Genomic DNA, 20,309 nt, shown 5'->3' with positions numbered 1-20,309 from the left:
AGCGGCGCGCGGCGCGCTGGGGAAGGGCATACTACAAAGGAGAGAGGACTGCTCGCACGTGTGTCGCGTGCCCAGGAAGAATACCCCCACACCAAGGGGCTGCTGTCCCCGAGCTATGAGATTCGCCGCGGTAGGTACATATATGAAGGCAAAGTTACGTCTCGCTCCATTTGGCATTAGCGATAGTGCAAAGTCGCAACTGCCTTATGACACCCACCTGTGTTTAGTTACCCATGTGTGAACAATAACACAAATGTCATCACATCCCACGAGGGTGAAAGAGCCTTACGTAGACTCTCTAAATCGTTAGGGTTCCCCCCGTCTCACGATGAAAAGGCTATCGTTTGTGTTCCACTAGTGAGAGGCGTACTCATAGGGAGAGGGGAGGGGGGGTCAATAGATTGTTGGCCAGTCTCCACACCTTACGGTGTAACCTTATGCAGATGTACCCATGTAGGCAAGCTGTTATACACACGTGGGAAAAAAACGGATGAGGCCGCCTTCCCCCCTCCTCCCCTTTGCTACCCTCCCCTAGTGCGCACACCTAGTGCGCACACCTACCCATTGTACAAGTAGCGCTCACGAGTGATACCATAGACTCGCTTAATTTCGGCGGACTCCTGTTGGACCTCGTTGCGGAGTAAAACAAGTGGCACCTGCTGCCCATTCGAAGTGAGAAGGAGAAAGTGCAGAAGGTTATCCTTCTCCTGCACGTGCAAAAAAGGATCATTTTCTAAGGTGGACATGAGGTACGGATTGGCATTCCCCGAGGTGGAGGGCACCTCTTTCGTGTTCGCCGTGCTCGCCGTGTTCGCCGTGTTCGCCGCATTCGCCATGTTCGCCGCATTCGCCATGTTCGCCGCCTCCCCCCCAGCGGGGCCGTCCCGTTTGTCAATAACCTCCACAAGGTGCTGCAAGCTCCGAACAGGTATGCCATTCACTGTGAGGACGATGCAGTCTGTGTAGTTAAACCCGATGGTTAGCTTAGACGGAAGGATACGCTTCACGATAACGATTTCGTCACCTCTTCTTTTCTTGAACAAATTAAACTGCAGTAGACGTAGCAATTCGACGTTGTCCGTGTCCTCATCAGGGTAGAGACTCCTAGTCAGTGTGGTGAAAATGACCCCCCCATAAATGAAAAATTTGTTTCGAACGTCCCTGTTGTGTTGCCTTACTAGGTAGTTAACCCTACTCACTCTAACCACGACTGATTTGATACGTCCCTTTCTTACAACTCTACAAGTACATAGGTCCTGCACATATTTTTCGTTCAGCAAAAACTGGAAGTCTACAGACTCGTCTCCTCGTAGGGTCGCCGTTCCATCGCTTTTTATTTGTGTTCCATCTATTGATATAATCACATCGTTTTTTTTCAGTCCGTAGCAGTGTGCATCTGTGGGGGGCCTTCTCGGAAAGGGGTCCACCCCCGTTGCAAGTGCATGTGCCCCTGTTGAAGATGCCTGCCCTGTGCTCACCTCTGCCTGGGTTGCCCCCTCGGCGTAAGCACAGTAGTCCACATCGGCTGGCTGATACCGCATCTGCTCCTCGTCCACCTCAGTAACGAGAATACCGCTGTTCTCCTCCACTGCTTTCCCTTTCTCCAAGTCGGTAAGTCCCACGAGTCGTCGTAGGTTCGCATTATCAAGGGGAACATACTTAACCCCCAAGGATGGATACCCATTGTACTTACCCGATTTGTGAAGATCCAGCAGGAAATGCTTAATCACCGGGGTGGGAATGATATATGAGGTATTGTTCGCCGTCTTCAGTAGTTGAGAGCAAATTCCTGCCACCTTTCCTTTTACCAATGCTGGTCCGCCGCTGTTCCCTGGGTTCATCGGTGCGTCTATCTGTGTCAGGAGGAGTCTGCGAGGGGGGGGGTGGCAGCGGTGAGGGGTGGCTCGAAGCGGTAAGGGGTGGCACCCCATACGTAGGGATGCCTACTACACGCACCACACTCGAACGACGGCTGCGTGCACTCCTCGCCGGGGACCCACCTCTCGTTGGAGTGCTTGTAGTACTGGACCTCTATCCGGCTTACGATGCCCTTGGTGACGCTGAGCTTGTCCCCCCCCGAGGGGTAACCGACCGTTATGACGTCGTCCCGCAGGGAGGGCAGAGGGCCCAGCTCCAGGGCACTCACGTCCTGGTAGAAACTCCTGTCTGAGACGGTCAGGATGGCTATGTCGGCTTCATGCGCGACGTGCAAAACGGTGGCCTCGTACTTTTTGGAGCTCCTGCGAAGGGGGGGCAGCGGTGAAATGGTGACGCGGTGAAGTGGTGAAGCGGTGAAGAGGGGGCAGCGGTGAAGAGGTGACGCGGTGACGCGGTGAAGAGGTGACGCGGTGAAGAGGTGACGCGGTGAAGGGGTGACGCGGTGAAGAGGTGACGCGGTGAAGAGGTGACGCGGTGAAGGGGCGAAGAAGTACCCGCACGAGTGACTCTCCTCTTTGACCACCGCCGCCTGAGCAGCGTTACCCCCCTAGTGGGAACCCCTATCTCTGACGGGGCGCACATCCTCACCCGTGCTTCCTCACTAGGATCCTCGTGCTGTACGCCACGTTGTGCGCGTTCGTCAGGATGAGATCCCCCTCGATGACAAACCCGGAACTGCAGAGTGGTGTGTACGAAGGTAGTTAGGAGTGGTCCCTATGGAGAAAATGTGAATTTTTAGGGTAATGAATGGGCTCCGCCTACCCCCCCTGCGGAGGGTATGGATCCTACCCGGTGACGCGCTTGGGGGGACTGTTACTCCATATCATTTCAAGGCTCGGCTCAGTGATGTCTACATACAGCTTGACGACACCTCTGTATATGTTGTGTAGCGCACCTGCCTCGGCATTGTTCTTGGCATCCCTGGCGTCCTTGATATCCTTGGCGTCCTTCGCATCCTTGGCACCCTTCTTGGCATCCTCGGCACGTTCCCCATCTGCGTCTCCGCTGCCAGCTGCGCCCAGCGTTATTTGCTTCAAATTTCGGTGCAGCTTTTCATTTATGATGGACCTCTTGGCTGCTCCCCGTTGGTTGTCTCCCGAGTGGGGTGCGAAGTTCGCTGCGGGGGGGAGAGTCGATGAGGTAGGCGTGGCACGAATTGGGGGCGATTCGCCTTGAAGGCGTGGGCCCGATTCGCCTTGAAGAAGTGGGCTCAATTCGCCTTAAAAACGTGGGCTCAATTCGCCTTAAAGACGTGGGCCCGATTCGCCTCAAAGACGTGGGTCCTATCCAAATGGGAAAACTCGCACACAGCTCCGCCATACTGAGGCAACCTCTCATTGTGAACCCTCCGGAAAAGGTCCTACCTGGAAAGAACCTCAACACACGATTCACTTTGCTACTTCCACTCCAGCTGCTCCCCCATCCCGTACCATCTCTTCTGTCTAGCTGGTCTGAGGATATACCCCCCAAATGATCCATTTGGCCATTTCGATATTTTTTTCTCCCCTTCAGTAGGTACTCCTTCATAACTTTAACCACCTGTGGGGTGAGAGTATCTCTTATCGTTTTTTTATCATCCCTGTTGATCCTGAGCTTGAGTTTCCCTACTCGGGGTTGCATTCTCCTTTTGGAGTTGTGGTCATCGATGTTATTTACATACGAATTGAGCGTCTCTCCTCTGTGGATCTGCTTATCCTTCATTAGTGAGTAATCCATCAGATGGTGTTCTGTTGGGTTCATTCTGTAGTGTAAGTTTTTTTTTTTTCTCCTCCATGTGTTAGGTGTACCATAGGGAGGTTGCTCCCCACCTTGGTTGTTCCTTTCACTGGCATATTCACCTCCTTCGGCATTACCCCTATATGAGGCTTCATGCTGTTGCTTCGAAAGAGCGAATCGTTCACCCTTTGTGATATCGTTTGGGTGGTGATCACCTCCTCTGTGTAGATCACCCCCTCTGTGTAGATCACCCCCTCTGTGTAGATCACCCCCCATGTGTTGATCACTACGGGAGAGCCTGTTCTCTCCACTGGGTGCACCCATTTTAGCCACTTGTTTATCATTCAGGAGGGAGTTAACATACGCGGGGGCGTATTTAACCAAGGGGAGGTCTACGTTGATTTTTTTACTCCCATCAGTTGGTGTGCTTTTATTGAATATAAACTCGGAGTCATCTCCCTTCGTTTCTGTACCCATGTGAGCATGCTGTTCCAGCTTCTGTCCAATCCGTGTTGGTAACTCCCCTGCGTTGTGCTGTGCGTAGTTCATATCGTCAGTCGGTGGTGGCCGCTCACCCATCCGCCGAGCAACACACCAAATAAAGAAGCCGCCCCAGGGGGTACCCCCCCCGCGAATAATCATCACCGCTACGACAGACACACAACACGAGTAACTCAGCAGAGATAGTTTCATTTTTTCGTAAAACTGGAGAGGAAGGTACCCGGCCGGTCGGTTATGCACTCACGAGTGCCCACTTATTTTTTTTTTTGTTTCCTTGTTTGGAGTGAACAGATTAGTGCGCCCTCCGCGTTGACAGTTCGATGCACATGAGACAACGTCCAAGTGGAGAGGTCTGCTGGGGGTTATCATCCTCTGTGTACACGTATGCACACGTGAGGGCATATATATTTTTTTCTTCCCGTGCATGCAGTGGAAAGCGAGGGTGCTGCTGCTGCTCCTTCCACTGCACCGAGTTGCATTTTGGAGGAAAAAAAAAAAAAAAAGGCCGCATGAACAGGTGCACACTCGATGTGCATGGACGTTCGCATTAACCTCTGCTCTCCTTGGTTGACTTGGTTTGGAACAGGGTGGTCACAAGGTGAAAAAAAAAATAAAAAAAAAAAGAGGCACGGGGAGAAGCAGCGCATATTAGCTGCGAGCGGCATGGCAAGTTCCCAGCGCTATCAGCGGCTAAGTGTTAGCGGCTACGTGTTAGCGGCTAACTGTCAGCTGCTAACCGCCAACTGCCAACCGCCAACTGCCAACTGCCAACTGCTAACCGCTTCGCAGCGCTACTGACCCGCCCCCTCCTCTTTCTCCCCCTCCTCCTTCTCCTCCTCCTGCTGCTGCTCCTTCCCGTCGGCTCCTTCACCAATAAACATATTAACGTTCGCGTTAATCTTCCCCAGGATGCTGGAGATATAGCTGGTGTCCTGAATGTGAATGGGCGAAGGAGCATCCCCTCCGTCCGGGTGCTCCTTGGACACAGCCGCCCCCTCATTCTCTTTGGAAACGGTTTTCTCCGAATTATACGACTTTTCATTTATGCCACCTCCTTGAGTGTTTTCCTGTAAATTAGCATCCTCCTTATCTATTTTGAACACCTTTTCGTAGCTCTCGTTTTCTTTTTTTTCTTTGGATTCTTCGATCTGTGTCTGATGGTGGTCTCCTCCATTGTCGAAATTATTTTTATAGTTTTCATTTCCGAGAGTCAAATTTTCTTCACCTTTTCCATCGAAGGGGGTGTCATCACTTGGTTGGTTTTCTCCTGATGGGTTGCTTTCATTTGGAGGAGGGGGGGGGGCGTTCTGATTACCGTGCTGATTAGCGTGCTGATTACCGTGCGGGGGGTTATTCGCTTCGCACCCCGCATCTCCCTTCGATTCGCACTCCGCATCTCCTCCCTGCTGCTTGGCACTCTCCTTCTTGTCCACCTTTTCCGACTTGTTCTTCTCCGTGTATTCCTTGAGAGATAAAATTAAGGCCTCCTTCAACTCATTATCAATGTCTTTCATATTTTCGATCTCTTCAATAGTGGGTAGGTCGTTGTTATTAGGAGAGTGAGCAGCACCACTCGGGGAAGTAATATTTTTCTGTTCATTTAACTGTTGACTCTCCTCAAGTGACATCTGCATAGCACTCATTAGTTGTTCATCCTCCTGGATATTCCCAATACTATAATCGTTGTTGTTCAGTAACGAATTTAAAACAAATCTACTCAGATTATTCTCCGTTTCTGGACACTCAATATATTTACAGTTATCATTACTATTGACACTGTCGTATAGTGTCATAAGTATATCTCTATTTCTGTGTATGTCTCCATAGCTAATAATATCCAGGCAGATGTTATTTTTTTTTAGTTGTTTTCCTGTACTTATTAGCTGTTTTTCGCTTACTTTGAATGGACTTCCTACGAAAAGCATAATTTTTTGGCCCAGATTCTTATCCACTCTGTGCTTCAGGGCTAGCTGTGCGATAAGCAGACTTCTCACGATGTCACATGTTCCGTCTAGCTTTATGTCGTGGATACAGGAGAGTAACTGTCCTATGTCATTCGTTAGGGATACCTTTACTTTCGTTTTATCTCCTGCCATCATAACGATTCCGATGTTGTTTTTGTAGTGCATGCTCGTTTTGTTGCAGCACAGCACGTTGATGCAGTCGATCTGGGGGGTGAAGCGGGATGAAGCGGTGTGGTGTAACGCATCCTGGAGTGAAGCGGCGTGGTGTAACGCTTCCTGGAGTGGTGACATGCACTGAATGACTCGCCCGGCCTCCCCCGAACTTCTTCCTCTCACTCACCTGCGAGAGAAACCTGTTCGGCACGATGTCCTCATTCCTGTTGTAGTCACTGTTGTCGATGCAAATAATGGTCGCCTCGATGGAACTCATTTTCGGGTCGCTTCAGCTGGTGGCAGACAGGCGTTCGATCAAAAAGGGTTCGCCCTTCCGCCTGCGGGGGGAGCTCGCAAGCAGCGTGGAGGATGTGTGCTGCTTTAAGGGAGGGTCTCCTCGTTAGGGCACAACGGGGTTGGAGTGGTCAGCCGTACCTCCAGGGTGCCGCAAATGCGCCTCACGCGAACAGGTCTGCCCAAACGCAGGTGTTTGCCAGGGCGGGGGGATGCGTACACTCGGCACAGCTTTCACGCGTGAGTTAAACACCCGCGTAGGATGCGTTTAATCGATTGACGTACTTATGATAGCATACCTCAGCGCGTTCATTTTTTTTTTTTTTTTTCATTTGTATTATTATTATTTTTTTTTTTTTTTTCTCTCTTGCGTGGTTAGCAGCGAAGGAATTGTTTTTCGTTCACCTCAAGTTAACCAAGGTGATTTTTTTTTTTTTTTTTTTTCCTTGCGCACTGGGTGGGGTGCGCGTACAAGTACAGCACATTGCAGCGCAGTGCAGCACAGTACAGCATATTGCATCACAGCACAGTTCCGCTCGCCTTGTTGGCCCGTGTCGTTTTATTACCCATTCGGCGCGCCACTCGGTGCGTGCTCCCGATTCCCCCAAGTGGGGAGAAGGCGAACGTTGCTCTAGTTACACTTTTCCACGACTAGCTGCAGTCTTCTGTGCGTAGCGATCACTGTGAGGAGTGCGGGATGACAGGGCGTGCACAACTCATCCTGCCGTCCGCTTCTCCTCGTGTATGTGTATAGCATTGCTCATGTAGAAGTGCAGGAGAGGGTCGCACGAAACGCACTCGCGCGGGGAGCAAGGGAGGCTCGCCTCCAGTCGGCATCGACTCAGCCCCAGTCAGTTCAGTCGGCTTCGCTTCATCTCCAGTCGGCTTCGAATAAAGCTGCGTTTGTACCTGCTTGAGCGTTCCTCGAAGGTAACAATTGTATGCTCTCCAACTTGACCCTTTTTACGCGCCTCTTTGCTCACACTTACCTTGTGCCGCCACGAGCACTTCGCGACGACGTAGTGGTGACTGTGAACGAACTCGCCCGAGTGGCCACTCCCAAGGGGAAAGAAAAAAAAAAACGAAAAAAAAGGGAGAAAAAAATAGGAGAAAAAATAGGAGAAAAAGTGGGAGAAAAAGTGGGAGAAAAAGTGGGAGAAAAAGGAGTAAAAGAGACAAACAGGAGTCGTCCCCACCGCCCTCATCATCGCCATCGCCAACACGATAGCACCGCTAACACGATAACACCGCCAACACCGCTGACGCCAACGCGGCCGCATGCTAAAGCTTTTGAAGAAGGGGAACCTGTTCAAGCGGAGCATAACTCATACGCGCGGTTTCGCTGGTGGCCAGAAAATGGAATCCGAGAGTGTCAAGCGTGAGGTAGTGGAGGGAACGACGGGCGAGGCCGCTCCACAGGAGGGCGCAGCACAGGAGACCGCTCCACGGAAGACCACCCCACAGGAGACCACCCCACAGGAGACCACCCCACAGGAAGACGTGAGTGGCAGACTGACGGAAATCCTCTCCGTCGCGTCTGAGTGTATCCAACCCGAGGAGCTGAAGGCCAGGCTGCTCCTCAAGAGGCGGCTGATCTGCTACGATGGGTTCGAGCCGTCCGGCCGGATGCACATCGCGCAAGGTAGGGGTGAAAAGGCGCAGTAGAGTGGAAACGGCGCAGCAGAGTGGAAAAGGTGGAACTACCTACCGCGGGGGAGCCATATGGTACTGCGTCGCCCCTCCGACGCTCCCCTCCGACGCTCCCCTCCGACGCTCCCCTGCCAATCTCCTCCTCATCATGCTCACTCTGCCCACCCTGCCCATCCTGCTTCACCCCCCCTGTAGGACTTCTCAAATGCCAAATTGTGAACAAGCTGACCAGCAACGGCTGCACGTTTATCTTTTGGATCGCAGACTGGTTCGCACAGCTGAACAATAAAATGTCGGGAGATATAAAAAAAATAAAAAAAGTGGGCAAGTACTTCATCGAGGTGTGGAAGAGCTGTGGCATGAATATGGAGAACGTCCAGTTCCTATGGGCCAGTGATGAGATCAACAAAAAACCAAACGAATATTGGTCTCTAGTTATAGACATATCGAAAAGCTTTAACATTAACAGAATAAAGAGATGCTTAAAAATAATGGGTAGATCAGAAGGAGAAGAAAATTATTGCTCACAGATTCTATACCCTTGCATGCAATGTGCAGATATTTTTTTTTTAAACGTTGATATATGTCAACTTGGAATAGATCAACGGAAGGTGAATGTGTTAGCTAGGGAGTACTGCGATATAAAGAAGATAAAAAAAAAGCCAATAATTTTATCTCATGGAATGCTTCCAGGTCTTTTGGAGGGACAGGAGAAAATGTCAAAATCGGATGAGAATTCTGCCATTTTTATGGATGACTCTGAGGCAGATGTGAATAGGAAGATCAAAAAGGGGTACTGCCCACCCTCCGTGATTGAGAACAACCCCATTTTCGCATACGCCCGGAGCATCGTGTTTCCTCACTATAACGAGTTCGTTCTGCAGCGCAAGGAGAAGAATGGAGGTGAGTCCGCGCTGGGCGACTGTCATAGCGAACACGTCGGTCGCGGCCAAGTGGGGGGCTGCCATAGTAAACACGTCGGTCGTGGCTAAGTGGGGGGCTGCCATAGCAAACACGTCGGTCGTGGCTAAGTGGGGGGCCATGGTTACTCCTCCCTTGCTTCCCTTCCCTCCCTTGTGCACTGCTACCCTCCCTTGTGCACCGCTACCCTCCCTTGTGCACCGCTACCCTCCCTTGTGCACCGCTACCCTCCCTTGTGCACCGCTTCCCCCCCTTGTGCACCTCTTCCCCCCACTTCTACATCATCTCTCAACATTCACCCCCCTCGTGCACCGCTTCCCCCCATTCCGCAGGCAACAAGACCTACGCCACGATCGCTGAACTGGAGGCGGACTACCTCAGCGGCGCACTCCACCCCCTCGACCTCAAGGACAACGTGGCCATCTACCTGAACAAAATGCTTCAGCCAGTGAGAGATCATTTCCAAAACGATGCCGAGGCGAAAAGTCTGCTTAATGAAATCAAAAAGTACAAGGTGACCAAGTGAAGGGGTGTAGCAGTGGCAGTGTCAGCAGTGGCAGTGTCAGCAGTGGTAGTGTCAGCAGTGGTAGTGTCAGCAGTGGTAGTGTCAGCAGTGGTAGTTGCAGTAGTGGCAGTAGTGGTAGTGTCAGCAGTGGTAGTGGCAGCAGTGGCAGTAGCAGTAGTGCTAGTAGCAGTGGTAACTAAAATTTTGTCGGCGGGAGAGGGGGCCTATCCGGAGGCTCTTCTCTCCACCTACGAGAGAGCCCATGCATCCACTGTTGGCACACATCGCGGAGGTTGTCCTGCGTGCGAGTCGTCTTCGTCCTTATGGCGTTCCTCCCCTACACCCCCCTTCCGTGTGCACCACACCGATGTGAAGTTCCTCACCGAAGGACCGCACTTTTGGCAATCCCCGCGGGGACTTCTTCTTGCCGTTCAGGCCAATGGCCCAAGTGTATATTTCTCCCCCTCGTTGTCACCACATGGGGGGGTTTTCCTCTATCAGTGCTCTCCTACCGCATCACCCCCTTTTTGTTGCATAACCATTTTCCGCACTTTCCCCCCATTTGGGCCCTCTCCACGCTATGTTGTCATCACATGCCCTTCCCCTTTTCAACCCCTTCAACGATGACATCCCTGACTTGAGTCACTCCCCCTACGCCATTTCGTTTGTAAAAGGTTTAGCTGTAAAACTTTCTGCGCATCACCGATGGGTAAATAATAGTGTAAAAAAAAAAAAAAAAAAACAAAACCACGCCATCACTGTGGGTAATATAAAAAAAATCACCTGACCTGTTCAGGTAAAAATATGTACAACAAGGAGGTACACAAATTTGGGCAAATCTTTTTACAAAGTATGTGAGGCCTTTCCCTTTTTGGAGATCCTTCACATTGCGATGTATCTCCAAGGGATTTAGATTTAATTATCTCTTTCTCACATGGTGACATCATAGAAGACGGTTGGCCAGGCACATACATATAACTCCTCGAACATCCCTCCCCAATGCTGAGTGTGCATGGAGGGGGGGAAAAAAAAAACACATCGTAATTGATAACCAAAGGAACGTATATTTTATGTCCCCACTCGTTCAAATGAAAATCCGCAACTACATCTTTGGCAAAGTGACAGATCCGTTTAGCCACATTGAGAAGATAAAGGGACTGTTGGAGCTGCCCACGGGAAAGGTTAAAAGCAAATGGAGGGTCACAAATTTTGTGCAAAATTGTGTGCGTAGGTATGATGAGGAAGTGGCTAAGAAGAGTTACAAAATAAAACATGACGTTCATGCATCGTTGCGGGAGGACTTCCTCCCCTCCGAGGGAAACACAAACGAGGAGCTGCTATTCATTAACAGGTATGTATACTTCGAACATAACACTGACAAGAATCTACTAGTATGTAGGAAAAAAATAAAAAGGAGATTTGGGACGAATGACTGTTTTCATAATGTTAACAAATCGCTGGATGATTTGAAGAGGGAAGGTTACGTCTCGAGGGAGACCTCCGAAATTGTGGCCGTGTTTCCATCAAACTGTTTAATTAAATCCTTTTGTACTAAAGGGAATCGCTTCTTTGCGTTTGTTGTGGAGCGTAGTGATTGCTATGTCAACTGGGGCTATGTCTTTCGGGGGAGTTGGCTCGTTAGGGACTCCAACTTGGATCACCTCGCCTGTGCGGCTTCCTCTTCTCCGCGAGGAAGTGGCAGACGAGGTCCATTTAGGGGGAGACCTCCGGAAGGGGGCCGCTCGCGAGGAGTTCAAAGAGAGCAGATAGTGCAGAGAGTGCAAAGAGTGCAGGGGCTTCCCCGCAAGGGTGCCCCTCACTTCGCTGACCACTCGAATCCCCCCCGTTGCCGCCTCCCATATCACCGCCTCCTCTACCAGCGCGAGGGCGTGCAGAACATCGCATTTCTGCAGACGAGACGCTCCAGGGATTTCTCACCTGCCCATTTCTACTCACCTGCCCATTTCTGCTCACCAGCCCACTTCCACTCACCAGCCCACTTCTACTCACCAGCCCACTTCTACTCACCAGCCCACTTCTACTCACCCGATTTCCTCACAACCGAACTTGATGAGAAGCACCGGTGCAGCCGGTTGTTCCTCAACTCGTGTAGTTCCACCCCCCCTCGAAAGCAGCTCCTCTTATTTGAAGCAAACGAGCAAAACTTTTTAAATATATACCTAAGTAAAGATATGAAGAAGATTTTCCTCCTGAGCGGAAACCACCATAGGAATAACCTCTTTCTGATTCAGTGCAAGGACAAGTCAAGGAAAGGGATTCTCCATTATGAGTTAAGGTTAATCAGACTGGTAGGGAGGGCACTTCTACGAGGGAAGTACTTCCTTGAGCACTTTTGCCACCATGTGGTTCTCATAGGGAAGGGGGACAATCGAACAGAAGTGTATACCCTCGATTGTGATGCGCTGCATCTCTATGCTGGACAACTCGGACGAGTTAAGAAGCGCGGAAAGGAAAAAATTTTCTTCCCCACCCACTCGGTGCACATAACGAGGGAGGAAGTACCCATAGATGGTCGCTTACGGAGAATGATAACGCTACAAAACTGCACACTTCACGATTTCGACATGACCAAGTACGGTCTTGTCCTCTACACTTATCGCTATTTTTTGAAGCCGCTTTTATGCCTCTTATATTTATTTGTGAAGCGGGGGGGGGAGTGCTTCCCCGTGTCTACCCCCAGCTGTGGTGAAGGGGGTTCCCTTTCCACGTCTACTTCTGATTCCACGTCTACTTCTGATTCCACGTCTACTTCTACCTCCACGTCTACTTCTACCTCCACTTCTGCTTCCTCCCCCAAGCTGTGTGTGCGCCCCCCAGGAGGGACTGCCCGCTGGAGGGAAAACGCAAAGGAGAACCGTTTGGTAGCCAAAATGAAGATCCTCTCCGTGCCCATCATCAAGGGAAGCATACAATGCGGAATGAACAACCTTTACCAAAGCCACCTCATAAGTGTGTATATTTGCAACCCGTTTGTGAGCAGCACCCGGGTGATGATCGACCTGAGAAGGGGGGTGGTCGCCCTTCCGAGGAACGTCCAAAGGGGAGAACCCAAGGAAGGGGCAAAGGGGGGAAATCCAACAAGGGGGACAAATCCGACGAGGGAGACAAATCCGACATGGGAGAATAACCCGACAAGGGAGACAAATCCGACATGGGAGAATAACCCGACGAGGGGGACAAACCCGACGAGGGGGACAAACCCGACGAGGGGGACAAACCCGACGAGGGAGAATAACCCAACGAAGGAGAAGCGAAATGGGTCCTTCTTCCGAGCGAGGAACAACATCCTCTACGACCTCGATCTTGAGGAAATATTTGCAAAAAATAAAAATTACAAAATTAGGGACCTATTCATTCGCACACAGGAGGGAAGAGAGTTGCCAATCACGCTGATCTACAGACACAGCAATAATAGCAACCTGTATGACATCGAAAAGGAATGTTACAAAAGTTTTTCCCAACATGTAGAAGAGGAGCATACCTCATTCACAGTGACCGTTACTTCCTTGGGAGATCTCTGTGTACATTTTTTTTCATCACAAAAATGGAATCTAGACATGGGGATACAAGTAGACAACCATCTCCCTCTATTCATTAAGACAAGCAAAACTATCATCAACGTCTACCCCTTTTATCGTCAACTGAACATTTGCAGCTACTCGGATGAGTCCCACTTTTATCTTCTAAATAATTTCATTCTAGTTTATTTTCACCTGACCGGTTCAGGTGGATTGCAAGAAGGGAAAAAAAAAAAACTGTACAGAAGTACCACACTTGATAAACTTACAACCATTCGAGATTTCACAGATTCTATTAATTGTTTAAAACATTTGAACATTAGTGACACAGAAAGTATGTCTATTTATTTACATTCCAACAGTGGTCTCCTCGGGGGTTTCTTGCTAAATGGGCAGAAGAAATATCTTCAGAATATTTTTCTGATTAACCCTATTATGGACCTTTTTAATAACCTGACCGATGAGAAAAATCCACACGTTCACTCGGAGAGACTCGAATTTGGTCGTATCGACCCTGAGGCCTTTCTTCTCAGGGCTGGACGAGTCACCCTCATTAGGAGATCACCAAAACGGGGGAGAAGAGGGAGTGCTCAGCAGAGTGTTGTTGGTACCCCTCAGAAGAGTGTTGTTGGTACCCCTCAGCAGAGTGTTGGAGGGAGTCCTCATAAGGGTGTTGTTGGTACCCCTCAGCAGAGTGTCGGAGGTACCCCTCAGAAGGGTGTTGAAGGTACCCCTCCCGAAGGCAAACGTAATCAACCCAGCGGGGGGAAGAGCCGAAGATTCATTCCCCTCCCCCAGCGTGGCTCATGCCAAAGTGAACCCCAAATCAGGACCACACGAGAGAGTCAAAACAACCTGCTCCTTCTGCACGCACTGTGCCCATACAACAACATAGAGCCAACCTACAGCGAAGTCTTCTCCACCCCAAGCGAATCCGATCAGAGGATCCTATTCAAACTTAGCATAACTACTCATAAAGACAATCCCTTCACAAGTACGGTCCTGCTCTACCTAAACAAGTACGACATAATATGTCCTAATGTTAACTCTGTGAAATATTTTGTAAAATACAGTCATTATAAGAGGGTGCATGTGAGGTTCTGTTACTGCTCTTTTGGCTCTGATTATGTGGGAGGTAGGGTAAACTTCCTCAATTTCCACCGTGGGGACGGCACGGGGGAGGGGCAGACGAAGCCCCTGTACATTTCCTTCTCCGAGCACGGGGGGCACGGCGGGTTCGCCGACTACGACTCGCTGCTGCGCAGGACGCTGGGCCGCATCCACTTTCACCTGGTTGGGCAGCGCTATGAGGCGGCGTGACGCGGCAGGGAAGTCCCCGTGGAAATGGCGAACGAGTGATTAGCCCAAAGCAGCTACCGTGCCTTTTTTTTTTTTATACGTCTGCAGGCTATCCCGTCCGCCCCCAATTGGCCCGCCGCTGGCCCCCCCCCCAAAAAAAAAAAAAAAAATCTACCTCCGTGGGCAGGCCACAAATTTGCATTGATAGTGGTACAAAGTGGCACAGTAGTGGTACAGTAGTGGTACAGTAGTGGCACAATAGTGGCACGTTGCTTCCCCCCTTTTTGTCGTTCCCTTTTCTTGCTTTCTCCCTTTTGTTGTGACCCTCGAACGTTGTAAATTTTAATCACAGTGGGAGACACTTCTCCGCTTTGTTGGAATAAAAGGGCGAGGGCGAAAAGCCCAAGGCGCTGAAACGAACAGGATGTGCGGTGCAGGGGTCAGGAAAAAGGAGTGTGGCGCTGCGCCCTGCTGGGGATATACCTCCTATCGCGCTGGGGCATACCTCCTATCGCGCTGAGGGACACCTCGTATTGCACTCAAGGAGAGGCATCGGTTTTTATCATCGCCCCCGTTTAAGTTACTTTTAGGAAGTTTTCCCTATCAGTTTGGCATTTGGTCCTGGCTCTACCTCTGCCACTTCGCCTGCTCGCCAATTTCCCTCTGCACGCTGACTGCCTTGCGGGCTTTGCATCCCCTCTCAGCTCTGCGTCAGGGGAAAAAGGAAGAAAAAAAAGTGACCCAAAGGAGGGCGAAGCGGATGTGCTGTGGAGCAGCTGGCTCGACGCGGCTGAAGCAGAGGGGCTAAGGTAGCGCGGTTAAGTGAACGAACGTGGCCAACTCTGCAGGGCCAACTCAGCCCGGCCAACTTCATCAGAGGGTAGCTTGGCAAAAGCGCGCGCGCTGGCGCCACCTCCAGGCGTAGAAGAACAGATGAAAAAATTTTTTCAACAGAGGAAAATTTTTTTTCAACAGAGGAGAATTTTTTTTCAACAGAGGGAAGGGCCACCATCACTGCGAGAAAACTACCTTTTGGGGGGTGGACCAGCAAGGTGACACATTTTTGGTCCCAAGGGTGTACCTGTGGTATTGTCGAACGTAAACGGTGGTGAGGACTCTCCGTCACGGAAGCGATCAGTTCGTCTTCGCAGGGGGATGGGGGTGGGGTTGGACCTCCGGTCAGCCGAAGGTAGCACATCTCCGCCCCGCAGTAGATCAACACCCACCCACGAGTTTTACACGCCAATTTTTCACGCCAACTTTTCACGCCAACTTTCCGCTGCCCCCCCAACTTGAACAAAATGAACGGGTCCTTCATCGAACTCATCAAGGACATCAAGCGGGATGACAGCATCCAGAATGTGGAAAGGAACTACGACATGTGTGTTAGGAGCCTGAAAGAAATGGAGAGAAGCAAAAGGAGTAAGGAAAAAAAGGAACCGTTATTCACCCTGCTCAACTCGAGAGCGAAGGAAAAGTCTATCACGCTGCTAAAGTTGCTTTATCTTCAAATGTACGGAAGGAAAATAGACCCAGAACATAGCTTCGCTGTGATTGATATGCTAACATCGGATAAGTATGTGTTGAAGAGACGTGGCCATCTATTCCTTCACCACTCTACTGACAGAGATGATGTAACTTTTCTTTCCATTAATCTGTTTAGAAAGGAGTTGTACAAGGAGTCCTTCCCCACACCATCCTCCAACGTAAAGGGTAACGTTATTAACTCATTAGCTAACATTGGATGTGCCATTATGAGGGAGAATATCGGCTTGCTTCAAAATTCTGCAAAGAAGAGTTACGCGATAATTTCTGGAGGTGAATCGAATGGGTCTCCTTCCCGAGGTCATTTTTTTCCCATTAGTGGAGAAAACCCAAACGAACAGGAAAAAAAAAACAATTTACATACTCAAATTGTATATCAAAAGAGACAAGTATATACAACACAGCTCTCGTTCTGAACAGTCTGAGTAATATATGCACCTCTATCATGAGTAGTAACCTCCATAGCTATGTCTTGCACCTCCTGAATAGCTCCCAAGTGTACATAAAAAAGAAGGCTATTATTAGTCTGTACAAAATAGTGATATGTAATTTCGAAACGTTGCCAATTTTTTTGGATTCCATTAAAAAGAGCTTCGTTTCTTTATACAACAATGAGAGTGCATCGTATGATAAGATGGGCAAGGACGAAATGGATCACGCTCACCGGAACAACACCACGCTGTGCTGCCTTATTGTGAATATTCTGGCGGAGGTGTTCTGTGCCCTGGAGAGGAGCGCCAAGGTTAGCGGCGGAAATGGCAGCGGTGGAAGTGTCAGCTGTGGAAGTGTCATCTGTGGCAGTGTCAGCGCCGCTAACCTGAGCTGTGCCAAGCCAGGGAGCAGCCACTCGGTTGAGGCCCCCCCACACGGAGGAATAAGTACCTGCAATCAAGGCCAACCGGGAGCAGTTGCCAACGGGGGGGGAGTATCCACATACCTGAAGAAGTTCCTCGTATTCATTCCTTTGATTTATAGCATCCTGAACGAACGACTCAGCCTGATCGACAACTGGAAGTTCATAAAAATTATTAAATTTTTGAAAAAGCTAGTTAGATACGAAAATAGAATCTACAGAAAGTTCCTGCATCTAATTGTTCATGTGTTTTTTACGAACAAAGCGAAAAGCGTCATCTATGAGTGCCTCAGCTTTTTGCTCCTCAACTACCAGAAGGGGTGCGTGGTGGATTTGGACCTCGACCGGTACGCGCCCTGGGGCGAGGCCAGCCTCCAGCCCGAGGGCAGCGTTCATCGAACCGTCCAGCGAAGCGGTGAGGGGGTTTGCGGCGAGGGGGTCTGCGGTGATGGAATCTCCGGCGACGGAATCCGCGGTGATGGAATCTCTGGCGACGGAACCCACGGTGATGGAATCCACGGAGAGCTCGCTGATGGCCGCCCCCCCCTGCCGCCGCCAGACTCCATGGACAGGCTGCTACAACTCTGCTTCATCCACCTCGCAAAAAATTTCCACAATGAAGATAAAAATATCGTATACGTCACGACGAAGGCATATCTATCCATTTTTGCTACTCCAGATGTTCATCACAAATTTATTCAACACAACATGTTGGAGGAATTATCGTCCAACGTGCTGAGTAGTCTCTACGAAGACGTAACGATAAGGAAGAGTCTCCTTCGTATTGTGTACTACCTCATGAATGTAAACAATTTCGAATCAATCGCGTATAACATCTTAGCGTACCTTTATCACGGGGCAGAAGGAGACTTCGTAGGAGAGTACTTAGACACCATTTTGTTGTATGGACAGAAAAAGGGGCACTTATTGCGAAATCGTAATCTGTATGTGTTTATTTTATTTTACATGCTGTGCATTAAGAACCACAAGAAGGAGCCCAAGGTGATTCAGGAGATCCTGCGCGTGAATAGCAGTCAGGAGGGGACCACTCATATCAGCACCAACTTTCTCAGTGCTATGTACGTCGTGACGTACGGAGCGGCGCTTATGCGGCGCGAGCTGGGCGGGCGCGCCGGGGGTGGCCATGTGGGTGGCCGTGTGGGTAGCCTTGTAGGTAGCCCTGTAGGTAGCAGTCTGGGTAGCCGTGTGGGTAGCAGCCTGGGTAGCCGTGTGGATCACCTTGTGGGTAAAAGCTCCCCCCGACGTGGCCCCCCATTTGCCGCCCCACAGGGGGGTCCCCGGAGAAGAACGCAACAGAAGGAGAGCCACGAGTCGGAGCTGCTAAACCAAGTAAATACCTTCCTTAAGGAAATAAAAACGATCGATGCGTTCGCCCGATATGACATACTAGAGTACATCATAGGGACACTAAAAATGCATAGAACTGATGATAGACACGACAAGGAAGAGAATCCATACAAAGACGTATACCAAGTAGAGGTAGCCACTTTTGAATATCTAATTTATTTCTTGTATGCACACTTAGAAGAAGCACATGACCAGATAAAGGAATATAAGCATGAACACTTTTTGCGAGTTTTTTTTTTTTGTCTGTATCTTTTTTTTACTCACTTCAGTGTGAGCAGTATTCTATGGCACGTTGCAAAAATATTTTTATTTTTTTATCAATACGAGGAAAACAGAAGGTTGGTTCTTTACTACGTGAACAAATTTTCATCCCATGTGGGATACCTGCTTGGGAGACAGAACAACGTGGAGACCATCGATTGCTGCGTTATTTTGAGACGTGTGTTTTTTTTCATGCTCAAGGAGAAGCATGAGGAGAGACTCCCTCCTAAAGAGGAGCACGACACCCCTACTGGAGATGACACCAACCGGGGAATCAACATCTACTCCTGCGTCACGGACTATCTCCAGCTCGATCCCTCTGAGGAGAAACTCAATTTGGAGCGTCCCTTTAAATATGAAGACTCGTTCTTTTTGCACACCGGGGGGAGTCGTTCTGTAGGAAGTCGGTCTGTGGAAGGTCGTTCTGTGGAAGGTCGTTCTGTGGAAGGTCGTTCTGTGGGAAGTCGGTCTAGGGAGCATATTCCTCGCGCGGTTCAGAAATCGAGTACCTGTGAGATGAAGCTTCCCCTGGCTGGGGCAGACACAGTCGCGTCCACCGCTTCGGCGAGGACCCCTTCAGCGAGGACCGCTTCTAACATTACGGCCTCCGCCTTGACCGTGGACGAGGCAGCCATTCCCCGCGCAAGCAGCCGTGAGCTCCGCGCCAACGGAGAAGCCACCGCCAATGGAGAAGCCACCTCGCACGGAGAACTCCGATCCTTTCTGCGCGAACTGAACGAGGAACAAAGCAAGAGGAGACAAACAGACAAGCAGACCTTCCACCAAATTAGCGAGAGTGCCCACATGAAGGTATATTTTCAGATGCATCAGGACGACCGTCTGCTCCGTTTGTATGTCCAATTGGTGGGGTCTCCTGTAACGGTTAAAAATCTATCCATGCGTACATCTCTCCAAGTGAATAAATGCTTGGTAGCATTCAACGGTGAGGAAGAAGAACTGGTTCTGTTAGAGGATGACAAGGTGGCCCAGGATACAACCATCAGAGATGACTTAACAAGAAAAAAGGATAACCACGGTGGTCCGTCTCTCGAGAGGAATCACCCAGAAAAAACTGGAATTACCACCCTAACGGAATTAACCACTGTCGAAAACGTCACCAAAAATTTTTTCATTAGTGTTCACTTCGACGTTCCATCCGGCTCCGTTAAGTTGGCCTACTCCTATTTGTGCAACTCGATTCTGCACGAACAGTTATCTATTGAGATCCCATTTGTACCTCTCGAACCGGTGGCCCTATCGATAGACGAGCTTACGAACGTACGTTTAAAAAAAGGAGGAAATGGTGCAGCGAGCCGGCATTATGCAGGATGAGCATTCCGTTGTGTTACGAGGGAGACCGACTTCTCCCCACCTCACCCCCTGCAAATGGGCATCCCCAATTCATGGGCATCCTCAATTCATGGGCATCCTCAATTCATGGCAAATATTACACTAGCTTCTTCCACACATGTGCATATACACACACTTCCCTTTCTTTTTTTAATCAGGTGAAGAAGGGAAAAGGCATGAGCAGAATCGTAACGGAGGAGTTAAAAGTTGATCAGGAGATCCATCCAAATGAGTTAATTTTTAGTTGTTTTGTTTTTCTGGCAGAGTACCTTGGTTTGTTTTTTTTCAACATGGGGAAGGTTTTTTCTAACTTGCGATGTGGCTACTGTGCGGACACGCTTCGCTTCATTCTTTGCGCAGCTCGTACCTCTAGCAGGGAGGCTCCGCCAGGTGAGGACAGCTCCCCCCGCGTGTTGGCGGCGCTGGCGAGGCACGCCACGTAACCTCGTACC

At 49.9% G+C, this 20,309-nt stretch overlaps 5 protein-coding genes across 5 annotated transcripts; 3 read left to right on the top strand and 2 right to left on the bottom strand.

Annotated features, from left to right (window-relative positions):
* Positions 1-557: 557 nt before the first annotated feature.
* Positions 558-3,678, bottom strand: PCYB_011950 (DegP-like serine protease 1 precursor; the record flags this gene model as incomplete). Its single annotated transcript, XM_004220701.1, has 5 exons — positions 558-1,869; positions 2,001-2,240; positions 2,527-2,613; positions 2,728-3,055; positions 3,303-3,678. 5 exons carry the CDS (start codon positions 3,676-3,678, stop codon positions 558-560), a joined length of 2,343 nt encoding a protein of 780 aa, XP_004220749.1.
* A 2,393-nt stretch (positions 3,679-6,071) lies between these two features.
* On the bottom strand, positions 6,072-6,549 carry PCYB_011940 (26S proteasome non-ATPase regulatory subunit 4; the record flags this gene model as incomplete). The annotated part of the gene is made up of 2 exons (XM_004220700.1): positions 6,072-6,323; positions 6,460-6,549. Coding segments are annotated over 2 exons (342 nt in total), but the record flags the coding sequence as incomplete, so codon positions are not given.
* Positions 6,550-7,922: 1,373 nt separating this feature from the next.
* On the top strand, positions 7,923-9,621 carry PCYB_011930 (tyrosyl-tRNA synthetase; the record flags this gene model as incomplete). Its single annotated transcript, XM_004220699.1, has 3 exons — positions 7,923-8,210; positions 8,411-9,121; positions 9,463-9,621. Coding segments are annotated over 3 exons (1,158 nt in total), but the record flags the coding sequence as incomplete, so codon positions are not given.
* Positions 9,622-10,730: 1,109 nt separating this feature from the next.
* PCYB_011920 (hypothetical protein) lies at positions 10,731-14,501 on the top strand (the record flags this gene model as incomplete). Its single annotated transcript, XM_004220698.1, has 4 exons — positions 10,731-11,156; positions 11,895-12,302; positions 13,029-13,557; positions 14,077-14,501. 4 exons carry the CDS (start codon positions 10,731-10,733, stop codon positions 14,499-14,501), a joined length of 1,788 nt encoding a protein of 595 aa, XP_004220746.1.
* A 1,969-nt stretch (positions 14,502-16,470) lies between these two features.
* Positions 16,471-19,839, top strand: PCYB_011910 (hypothetical protein; the record flags this gene model as incomplete). Its single annotated transcript, XM_004220697.1, has 3 exons — positions 16,471-18,048; positions 18,169-18,372; positions 18,574-19,839. The coding sequence occupies 3 exons, from the start codon at positions 16,471-16,473 to the stop codon at positions 19,837-19,839; spliced, it is 3,048 nt and encodes a 1,015-aa protein (XP_004220745.1).
* Positions 19,840-20,309: the final 470 nt, after the last annotated feature.

Source organism: Plasmodium cynomolgi, chromosome 1 (assembly GCF_000321355.1).
Source record: "Plasmodium cynomolgi strain B DNA, chromosome 1, whole genome shotgun sequence".
Taxonomy (NCBI): Eukaryota; Apicomplexa; class Aconoidasida; order Haemosporida; family Plasmodiidae; genus Plasmodium; species Plasmodium cynomolgi.
This window is presented reverse-complemented; position numbering and strand designations above follow the sequence as displayed.